Source organism: Oncorhynchus gorbuscha, linkage group LG02 (genome assembly GCF_021184085.1).
Source record: "Oncorhynchus gorbuscha isolate QuinsamMale2020 ecotype Even-year linkage group LG02, OgorEven_v1.0, whole genome shotgun sequence".
In the NCBI taxonomy this organism is placed as follows: Eukaryota; Metazoa; Chordata; class Actinopteri; order Salmoniformes; family Salmonidae; genus Oncorhynchus; species Oncorhynchus gorbuscha.
In genome coordinates this window covers 30286293-30298078 of record NC_060174.1, presented here as the reverse complement: position 1 = coordinate 30298078, position 11786 = coordinate 30286293, and the positions used below count along the sequence as shown (strand labels likewise).

Below are 11786 nucleotides of genomic sequence, written 5' to 3'. Positions count from 1 at the left end.
TGGGCTTTAGTCCATGACTCTGTCTGGACTGAGCTGCCCTGGCTTTGTGGCACAGCGTCACAATATGACTAGTGGTGAAAATTGTGAATTAACTCAGTTACTGAGTTAATATGTCCAGTAAATCAATGCAATCAACCTGGCAGTCTCACACTTCCTCTTATCTCTTCATGACATACTGTGTGTTTTCCTCTCAAGGCCACTGGGGAGCTTATTATTGTACACCCTCATTGAGAATAAAGGAGAGGGACTACACTGGCTCTGACTATTTATTTTACCTTTATTTAACTAGGCAAGTCAGTTAAGAACAAATTATTATTTTCAATGACGGCCTAGGAACAGTGGGTTAACTGCCTGTTCAGGGGCAGAACAACAGATTTGTACCTTGTCAGCTCAGGGGTTTGAACTTGCAACCTTACGGTTACTAGTCCAACGCTCTAACCACTAGGCTACGCTGCCGCCCCACTATGAGACTCAATACAGAACAAAAAACCCTCTGAAACATCAATGTAATGTATCCTATTTCGTGCGTAACACCCACCAACCAGGATGGCTCATGAGAACATGTTTAGGGCCACAGACACCATTTAAATGTCACAAAGGCTCAATAACCCATAACTTTATATGGAATGTCAGCTAACATAATCTAAAATTAGCGGTTAGCTAATATGATCTATAACAGATAGTCAGCCAATACCATTTGAACAGGCCCATCCTCCATCAGATCCAGTGCTGTCAGACCGGTTTGGAAATATTGAAAGTCTTTATTCAGCAACAATGTCTCAGTCTATTTCCTCCGCAGGTCTTTTCACCGTGGAATAGTCTCCCGTTTATTGGCAAGACAGGGTCAGATAAATCATCATTCTGAGATGAGAGCTGTCACCATGCATAGAGGTTTAAAGCATTGACCTTAAGACAATAGCACTGGTGTTCTTTTCCTTCACCCCTCCATTCTTTTGGTTATCACTCTGGTTTTCTCTATTCAGGAAATGTTTTTGTCCCCTTCATGAATATAGATTGATTGACACGCAAACAGGGAATAGCAATTGTTCATATACATATTAAAACCACCTCTGACTGATAATGTTGTTTTCAATTGTGGTTCCCATCTCTGCTGCTCATGTATCTCTTTTCTTTCTTTCTTCCTCTACTATTTTGAGATTTGAATGAGCAAAAAAGAAAAACTTAAACAAACTTTCAAAAGAGTGTGTGTTGTTCCACGGTGCACTGGTGTGTGTGTAGGCGGGAATCTCCCAAAATAATTTTAAATCCCTCTCTTATTATTACACTGTATTTTACAGACTCTCCCTCTGGTAGCTTCGAACATTTGATGCAAGAGAGTAAAAAAAAGTCTCTCCGTCAACAGTGGGATTGCTATTTACTGATTACACCAAAATGTGTGTGTGTGTGTGTTGTTAAGAGATATCTGGGTAGGAGAGACAGGGAGAGCGTGCCTCTTGATCTAAAAAAGGGGCTCAGTTTTCTTTTTAGCTTGGTGTGTGTTTATTTAGAAGAGAAAGAACATATTGTCCAAACTAGTATCACGTTCATCAATCATTATCGCATTTTATTGTGAGTGATTTACAAGTTTAGTGACTCATATAGGTTTACTGTTAACTGAAATCTGTTATCAACATAGAGATCTTGGAAAGTGTCCCTGAAATATGGGGCCTGAGAGAACATAGTTGCAGTGACATTAATGTGTAGTGAGCCAAAATGGTTTTGGGATCTTTAGGATGATTTAGCAGTTGGTGTTTGAGAGATGGGGGGGTGCTGCAAAAAGGGATGGAAGATGTGCCTGGAAAATAGAAAAGAGGGAAAAGACAGGAGGAAACAAAAACAATATCTGACCCAAAATGAAACAAAGTGTGCAATGTATGATTAACACAATGTATCTACCGTAGCTTACTCCCAGAGACATCATGATATCATGCAATAAACTATGAGATTGTTACACGCCTGCAAGTGGCTAAATTAAATACTGTGATGTAGCACTATCGCTCATAGCAATGCCAATGTTGCCTTCTCTGTTATAACACAGCACTGTTCCAGACATGTGGTTTTTAATCTAACCTTTGTGTGGTGGTCAAATAGATTTGAATGATAGGAATTCAGTAATGTTTATGCAGGGTTCTCCCCAAAGAATGTGAGAGGCGCTGCAGACTGGTTGCACCACGATGCACCATTATGCTCAAAATTTTACCAGTATCATACCACCCTGCATCCCATTGCTGGCTTGCCTCTGAAACTAAGTAGGGTTGGTCCTGGTCAGTCCCTCCTTGGATGGGAGACCAGATGGTGCTGGACATGGTGTTGGAGGGCATGTAAAAGGCATTTGGGTGAAAGAGAAATGGGGGAGGTTTGGGCAAGTTGCCGTGGGGGGTGCAGGGCTGTTGGCCGAGTTAGGGGTAGCCAGGTGGAAAGCATGGCCAGCTGTAGAAAAATGCTTATTGAAATTCTCAATTATCATGGATTTATCGGTGGTGACAGTGTTTCCTAGCCTCAGTGCAGTGGGCAGCTGGGAGGAGGTGCTCTTATTCTCCACGGACTTTACAGTGTCCCAGAACTTTTTGGAGTTTGTGCCACAGGATGCACATTTCTGTTTGAAAAAGCTAGCCTCTGCTTTCCTAACTGCCTGTATATTGGTTCCTAACTTCCCTGAAAAGTTGCATATCGCAGAGGCTATTCGATGCTAATGCAGTACGCCACAGGATGTTTTTGTGCTGGTCAAGGGCAGTCAGGTTTGGAGTGTACCAAGGGCTATATCTGTTCCCGGTTCTACATTTTTTGAATGGGGCATGCTTATTTAAAATGATGAGGAAAGCACTTTTAAAGAATAACCAGGCATCCTCTACTGTCGGAAAGAGGTCATTATCCTTCGAGGATACCCGGGCCGGGTCGATTAGAAAGGCTTGCTCGCTGAAGTGTTTTAGGGAGCGTTTGACAGTGATGAGGGGTGGTCATTTGACTGCAGACCCATTATGGACGCAGGCAATGAGTCAGTGATTGCTGAGTTCCTGGTTGAAGACAGCAGAGGTGTATTTGGAGGGCAGGTTGGTTAGGATGATATCTATGAGGGTGCCGGTGTTTAAGGATTTGGGGTTGTACCTGGTAGGTTCATTGATCATTTGTGTGAGATTGAGGGCATCAAGCTTAGATTGTACTCTGTATGACACATAAATGACTTAAATGTAAATGTAAATGTAAAAAGTGTTATTTTCTTGGTCTTCATTTTGTTGCATATTTGCAATGGTATGCCATAGATAGAAGCATCTTTGGAGATATTTCTTTATTTCTGGTGGCAGGCTGCTAGGCTCACTGTGTTAATATTTCATCTCAGCTCCACTTCTACAGTGTGTTGGCAGAACTGTTAAATTATGTAATGGATTGGGGATGGGAAATTCCTTTTCATTCACCACATTTTGGAGCATGTTTAGTGTATATGTTGATGTGTCTATATCTACAGTTAACGTCGGAAGTTTACATACACTAAGGCTGGAGTCATTAAAACTCATTTTTCAACCACTTTAACAAACTATAGTTTTGCAAGTCGGTTAGGAAATGTACTTTGTGCATGACACAAGTCATCTTTCCAAAATGTAGACCTCCACAAGTCTGGTTCATCCTTGGGAGTAATTTCCAAATGCCTGAAGGTACCACGTTCATCTGTACAAACAATAGTACCAAGTATAAACACCATGGGACCACGCAGCCACCATACCGCTCAGGAAGGAGATGTGTTCTGTCTCCTAGAGATGAATGTACTTTGATTCGAAAAGTGCAAATCAATCCCAGAACAACAGCAAATTAACTTGTGAAGATGCTGAAGGAAACATGTACAAAAGTATCTATATCCACAGTAAAACGAGTCCAATATTGGCATAATCTGAAAGGCAGTTCACCGAGGAAGAAGCCAGTGCTCCAAAACTGCCATAAAAAAGACAGACTATGGTTTGCAACTGCACATGGGGACAAAGATCGCACTTTTTGGAGAAATGCCCTCTGGTTTGAATAAATAAAAATATATCTGTTTGGCTATCATGTTGTGGGGGTGCTTTGCTCCAGGAGGAACTGGTGTACTTCACAAAATAGATGGCATCATGAGGGAGGAAAATTATGTGGAAATATTGAAGCAACATCTCAAGAAATTGGTCAGGAAGTTAAAGCTTGGTCACAAATGGGTCTTCCAAATGGACAATGACCCGAAGCATACTTCTGAAGTTGTGGCAAAATGCCTTAAGGACAACAAAGTCAAGGTTTTGGAGTGGCCATCATAAATCTTTGACCTCAATCCTATAGAACATTTGTGGGCAGAACTGAAAAAGCGTGTGCAAGCAAGGAGGCCTTCAAACCTCACTCAGTTACACCAGCTCTCTCAGGAGGAATGGGCCAAAATTCACCCAATTTATTGTGGGAGGCTTGTGGAATGCTACCCAAAATATTTGACCCAAGTTAAACAATTTAAAGGCAATGCTACCAAATAATAATTGAGTGTATGTAAACTTCCGACCCATTGGGAATGTGATGAAATAAATAAAAGCTGAAATAAATAATTCTCTCTACTATTATTCTGACATTTCACATTTTTTAAATAAAGTGGTGATCCTAACTGACCTAAGACAGGGAATTTTTACTGAGATTAAATGTCATGAATTGTGAAAAACTGAGTTTAAATGTAGGTGGCTAAGGTGTATGTAAACTTCCGACTTCAACTGTATGTTTTCAGTGCTGTGACAAAGTTCTTTCAAAATACTGATAGGGATTGGAAGGAGGGATGTTGCGTGGGGGCGTATCCCCCTTGTCTTTTTCTCTCATTTCGTCAGATTCCTTCTTTTTATTGATCAACATTATTGATGAAAATCATCTCACTTGCCCTTTTATATTTCCCCAATTGGTAGTTACAGTCTTGTCTCATCACCGTACGGACTTGGGAGAGGCGAAGCTTGAGAGCCGTGTGTCCCCCGAAACACAACCCAACCAAGCCGCACTGCTTCTTGATACAATGCCCACTTAACCCGTAAGCCAGCTGCACCAATGTGTCGGAGGAAATAGCGTACACCTGGCAACTGTGCCAGCGTGCACTGTGCCTGGCCCGCCACAGGAGTCACTAGTACGCAATGGGACAAGACATCCCTGCCGGCCAAACCCTCCCCTAACCTGGACAAGGCTGGGCCAATTGTGCACTGCCCTATGGGTTTCCCGGTCGTGGCCAGTCATCGACAGAGCATGGACTCGAACCCAGAATCTCTAGTGGCACAGCGCCACTCGGGAGGCCCACTTGCCCTTTTAAAACAAAGCATAACATAAATGTACTGCTCTATGAAACACATTAAAAGACTGTTATCTTCCCATATTGCTCATGAGTCAATATGAACATAAACAAGAGGTAATAAACCATTCCATTCAAAGGATTTTCACTACCTGTAATCTCACACTAACATTGCTCCTGCACAAACAAGCACACACACAACCTCCTACTCAAGGTGCTCAGTATTGTTTTGCCTATACTGCATGTGACTCTCACAATAACAGTACACAATTTTATAAGTGTAATTTGCTGGTTTTAAACCGTTTTATTATGTGAAAATACATTCGATTTTAGGACAACTGAAATTAAAGTAAAGAAGTTAATCTCTTACATACAGTACATTACTACTCCTCAACTGTGAAAAACATCTGACAACAACAGTCTCCTTTTTATGATTACGAAAATAATTGGTCCCCAATATACAAAACATTAAGGACACCTGCTCTTTCCATGACATAGAATGACCAGGTGAATCCAGGTGAAAGCTACGATCCCTTATTGATGTCACTTGTTAACTCCACTTCAATCAGTGTAGATGAAGGGGAGGAGACAAGTTAAAGAAGGGATTTTAAGCCTTGTGCCATTCAGAGGGTGAATGGGCAAGACAAAAGATTTACGTGCCTTCGAACGGGGTATGGTAGTAGGTGACAGGCGCACCGGTTTGTGTCAAGAACTGTAAGGCTGATGGGTTTTTCACGCTCAACAGCTTCCCATGTGTATAAAGAATGATCCACCACCCAAAGGACATCCAGCCAATTAGACACAACTGTGGAAAGCATTGGAGTCAACATGGGCCAGCATCCCTGTAGAACGCTTTAAACAACTTGTAGAATCCATGCCCCGACTCAATATTAGGAAGGTGTTCCTAATGTTTGGTATATTCAGTGTATGTTAGAGTTAAAAAAAAAAAGTTTTACTTCTCATCACTCTGAGAAATGTGATTATTCTTATAACCATGATGAGTTTTGGCGATCTCTCCATCAAGGAGCGGTCGGATTCTAGAAAGGTAGAATAATAAGTCTAACAAGGAAGAAATATACATTGTTAATCATTACTAATGAGCAACAACACAATGATTGTTGGTCCACGTGATATACAGACCATTGATTTGTCTTTCAGTGCTTGATCCCATTGTCACGCCTTGGTCATTGTATCTTGTGTTTTTGTTATATGTTTGGGTAGGCCAGGGTGTGACATGGGTTTATATGTTGTATTTCGTATTGGGGTTTGTATTAATTGGGAGTGTGTATTATTAGGGGTGTGTCTAGTTAGGCTTGGCTGCCTGAGGCGATTCCTAAATGGAGTCAGCTGATTCTTGTTGTCTCGGATTGGGAACCGTATTTAGGTAGCCTTAGTGCGCGTTGTATTTCGTGGGTGATTGTACCTGTCTCTGTGTTAGTCACCAGATAGGCTGTAATTAGTTTCACTCGTTTGTTGTTTTTGTATTTTCAGTTATTTCATGTACCGCATTATCTTCATTAAAAGTCATGAGTAACCTACACGCTGCATTTCGGTCTGACTCTCTTCAAACAACAGACGAAGTTCGTTACACCCATGATCACATTGACCATGAGATTAATTTGTACTTAATAATTGTGCAATACATGAATGTACATGAAGGCTACATATCTTACACTTCAGTGTGATGCATTTTCAGTTTTGTTTTAATTCAAAGGCATATATTATTTTCAAGTATTACATTACTTTATAGCCATATGGACAACCCCTTTTTGAAGAGGTGAGTTTGGTTAGTATGCCTCTTTACAGTGCTTCAGTTTAGAGATTACACAATGAAGACAAATCCTAGCCTATAAAATGTCAAATCAAACTTATTATTATTATTATTATTATAAGTAGCAATACTAGCATTAGCCTCTGTGCTGAGAAATGTAAACAAATAACACATCATTTAAAGCTATCTAGCCTCTCCTTCAAATTATGTATATCATGTGATTGCAATGATCTGTCTGCTAGCTATTTCTCTAGAATATATGCATCTGTGCTTTCTGTATAACATCACCTTACAGTAGCTATGTTCCTGGGCAGTTAACACAGACAGACTGGGGCTGATCTACATCTTAGCCAGCAGGTTACTGATCAGCCTCTGTAGGTCCTGAGTGCGCATTCTTGTGGTATCCAGTACCTCCTCATGGTTGGACTTCTCCTGGCTGTTGTAGTCTGTGACCACCTTGTTGGTGATGAGAGACAGGCCAAAGACACGAAGACCACAGTGACGAGCCACCACCACCTCAGGGACTGTACTCATACCTACAGAGCACAGAGAGGGTCAAAAAGAAGACAAGCACTAGAGTTCTGTAGAAGAAATGGACATCTATTGAAAGATTTCAGGGCATTGATAAAGCCCAATGAACCATACTAACCCACAGCATCTGCGCCTAGTTTCTGGAGAACTCTGCACTCTGCGATGGTCTCAAAGTTGGGACCTGCCACCATGCAGTACACGCCTTGCTGGATGAAGGAGGAACAGCCCTGCTCCTCAGCAGTCTCTTTGGCCAGTCTAGAAATGTCTTTGTCATAGGCGTCCGACATGCAGGGAAAACGGACTCCAAACCTGAAGAGATACATAAAGTCCTGTGTCATATCAGAGACCCTCAATGTCAGGTAAAGGATAAAGTACAATCCAAGAAGTCCACAAGTATAATACCATGCACTTTACTGTAATATAATGCCAGTAATCAGGCTTCTCAGACAGCAGGAACGTGCAACATGACCCTTCCTTCCAAAGATCAAGAGACTGCTATTCTAACCAGGAGTGATGGAAGGCTCACCTTTCATCGTTGTGACCACACAGTGGGTTCTGGCCTGCAAAGCCTGGCATGTTGATGTGATCCTTGATCAGCATGATGTCACCGACTTTAAAGTTGGGGTTCAGCCCCCCAGCAGCATTAGTGACAATCAGGGTCTCCACCCCGAGCAGGAAGAACACTCGCACTGGGTATGTCACCTAGAGAGAAAGAAGAACTAGAGATAAGAGATCACATGCTCAGTACTAACATTTTTTAATAGCAAGCCTGCACTGTTTTCATTTAGTGTGTTCCCTCAGGCTACTACTCCACTATCACATATTTACAATACAACATCCATGTGTAGGTGTGTGTAGAGTGTGTGTCTTATCATGTCAGAGTGCAGATTCTATTGTGTCCAAAGATTTACGATGAAAATTCAACTCACACTGTCGAAGGTTAACCCAAATTGCCTGCTATGCTACTTTTACAGAGGTTAAAAGCTAACTCAAGACACTAACTGTGTTATTCTAACATTATGGGACTTATGTTCTTCATAAAAGTAGAAACTGGTGAAGTATCATTGAGTATCCTCACTACTCATTTGAAAGAATATAGTAGCTGCATTTAAAATTAAATATCATCCCATAAAACAGGTGTCAGGTTTACCATGGGATATACAAGCATTTCAATACACTTCCACAACATATAATAAAAATGTAATGACGATATGGCTCTGGTGGGTGGAGAGAGTGGAGCTCACTGTGGCAATGTTGTAGCCTTCGTAGAAGTGGAAGCGGCCCTGCATGCAGACACACTGCTTCCCCTGCAGCTCCCCAAAGACCAGCTGACTGGCATGTCCTTGTACTGCAGTGGTGCAACAAGAAAAAAAAAAAAGGTGGAGCATTTTTATAGAATTACTGAATGTAAATATTTCAGTCAAGTCCCAAGGACAGGAAGCAGCAGCCAGCATTGGGTGAAGGTCTGGTTCTGGGTCACAGTGAAAGACTGGTGTTCTTACTTCAACTTTGAAAACATCCACCTAAATATTTCTTATCTAACATTAAATGATTAAATGCATAAGTTATCAATGATCATTATAACATATATTGAGCTTTGGTCAAGTGTTCACTAAGCATAACACTGTAAGATAGTATGTAATGTCTACAGGATGATGTAATGATGCATGTACAAACTGAAGACAGAGTGTTGCTGTACATTTTCCGGTGGGACAGTACAGGATAAGGATATTGTCTGACCTGTGCTGTTGGGGAAGCATGGGATGTCCTTGTAGGGAAACACAGTCTTGTTGTCCAGCAGGTCAGCCAGGCCGCCCATGCCAGAGCCACAGATGATGGCTACTTTAGGCCTCTGCTCAGTGTGGGACAGCAACCAATCAGCTGTTTCTCTATAATCCTCATATTTGTAACTGAGGAAAGAAACATAGTAAGTGCATGCTATTCAGTGAAATATAATAATAATAATATATGCCATTCAGCAGAAGCTTCTATCCAAAGTGACTTACATTAATTTGTGCATATATTTTTACATATGGGTGGTCACAGGAATCGAACCCACAATCCTGACGTTAATTTAAATCATCAAAGGTAATCTGTGTTTCAGCTGAGATAGGTTACTATATACCTTTCATCTGAACACAACCAATAGTAACTTTTCTTAGTTGATGAGCTCAACCTGTCAATTACAGAAGGGTGATCTTCAAAAGTATCTTAGCAACTTCTACAGCTGGTAACAACAGAATCACAGACACAACACACCCTGTAACCCCCTCTCTTGGTTGTGTGTGTGTGTGTGTGTGTGTGTGTGTGTGTGTGTGTGTGTGTGTGTGTGTGTGTGTGTGTGTGTGTGTGTGTGTGTGTGTGTGTGTGTGTGTGTGTGTGTGTGTGTGTGTGTGTGTGTGTGTGTGTGTGTGTGTGTGTGTGTGAGAGAGAGAGAGAGAGAGAGAGAGAGAGAGAGAGAGAGAGAGAGAGAGAGAGAGAGAGAGAGAGTTTATCTACTTGAATTAAATTGAATCGTGAGTTCAACAAAATGTAATTAACTTCTACACATTCAAACTCTACAAGCACATCGACTTCATTTGAGACACATAACTGTTGTCGGCAAACTCATCGGGTGAATGATTGATTGCAAGTCCTGTAATTTAAAAGCAGGCTTACACAGCTTTTATAAGTTACCATAAACCCAATTAGATCACTTGACTAGAGGTCACTCTAACAAACATTAGTTGCAGAGGCAGTTTGAGTTCTGCTAGTAAAAAATTAATATCATCCTCATATTCGATGTTAGCAATAAACCTCCAGTCACCATAAACTTTTATATCGGCAGGGCATGTTTTATGGGTTGTATACGCTTCATAATAAAGCTGGATTTAAAACGGAAAATAGTGGCAATTCAACCTTCTGCTCGCTGTAGTAAAATGGTGGGAGCTACAAAGGCTCAGTGAGCAAGTGAAATAAGCAGCAGGATTGGATGATTCAGTGGCAGCGCAGTGCGGAGCTGTCCGTGGTGCTGCTGCCTGCTGCGGGATCAGCGCATTCCATTCAGGATGGTCCACAGAGCCGCGCGAATGCACACTCCTACTGAACCAGGCGCACAATGAACACGCACAATGGCCACTCATTTTGTATTTATTGACAGACAACGGCGAGTCCCTTTCCTTTCAAATGAGCTGGCAAAAGCTAGGGCTACTTTCAATGCTTGAATTCGTTTTGCATAGAGTTTGCATGAAAAGGAAGCATGTTTCTTTAAGTGCTGCCCACGCTAACGTGTATCTACGTATGAGGATGTGGGCAGCCTAGTTACTAACAATGATAGGGAGATAAAAAGCTTAAATATAGTTAACCTTATAAACAATATATATTTTCGATATGTAAATCAACTATTTGTATTGATATCTATCAAATAGAGCCACGCTAATCTCTTGCCATATGTGAAAATATGCCTATTTCATGTAGCCTAATCAACCGACACATTGTTACATACGATATGACGATTTTACTGATCCAAACTGGCATTTTGGCAGAACTTTCATGGGTTACTGTGAAAATTATTATAGGCTCTACTGTGTAGCCTATCAGGAGGACAACCGTTCACTTCGTTTTACTTCGATATAGACCAATATGTTATCTTACCTGCATTTGTTTGAGGATGACTTGTTCATTGCTGATGATGAGGTAAAGCTACAGTAGAAATGGGTTGTTCGTCAGCCACAGCGTTTAGCTACAAATGGTACTCGTAGGACAAGGTCAGTGATGGGAGGGTGGCGTGACGGAGGAGGAGTCGTTGGACTTGCGGTTCCTTTGAAAGGTCTCGTTGTTCTAATCCAATTGTCTAACAGACTGGGGCGCTCACTGACCCGCGCAATAAACCTTGAGGAATGACACTGACAGCGGGCCAGCCGTTGACAACATAGGGAACTGAAAGGATCCTATGACTAAAGCAGAACAAATAATACATAACTCTACATTAAAGCTTAACCACAAAACAATGATTTACTGACAGTGAAGGTGCATGAAGGGGAACTTTTGTCTACCTGAAACCACGCTCTCACACTGAAAATACCCACGTTAATAGTTTGGTTAACACTCAGAGCAGAGACCTCAATTAGTCAACTATGATTTGGGCTGGGGGGGGGTGTCCCCCCCAAAATATAAATATAATATGCCCACTCTTTTGAATGTCTCCATGTGCTCTGACTCATGTGAAATGCAAAAAGT

General features: G+C 41.5%; 1 protein-coding gene across 1 annotated transcript; it reads right to left on the bottom strand.

The window, feature by feature from the left end:
- Positions 1-6951: 6951 nt before the first annotated feature.
- Positions 6952-11432, bottom strand: pnp6 (purine nucleoside phosphorylase 6). Its single transcript, XM_046307282.1, has 6 exons — positions 11202-11432; positions 9309-9478; positions 8813-8916; positions 8095-8270; positions 7687-7877; positions 6952-7573 (listed from the first exon to the last, which is right to left on the bottom strand). Exons 1-6 carry the CDS (start codon positions 11228-11230, stop codon positions 7377-7379), a joined length of 867 nt encoding a protein of 288 aa, XP_046163238.1. The 5' UTR covers positions 11231-11432; the 3' UTR covers positions 6952-7376.
- Between the last annotated feature and the right edge of the window lie 354 nt (positions 11433-11786).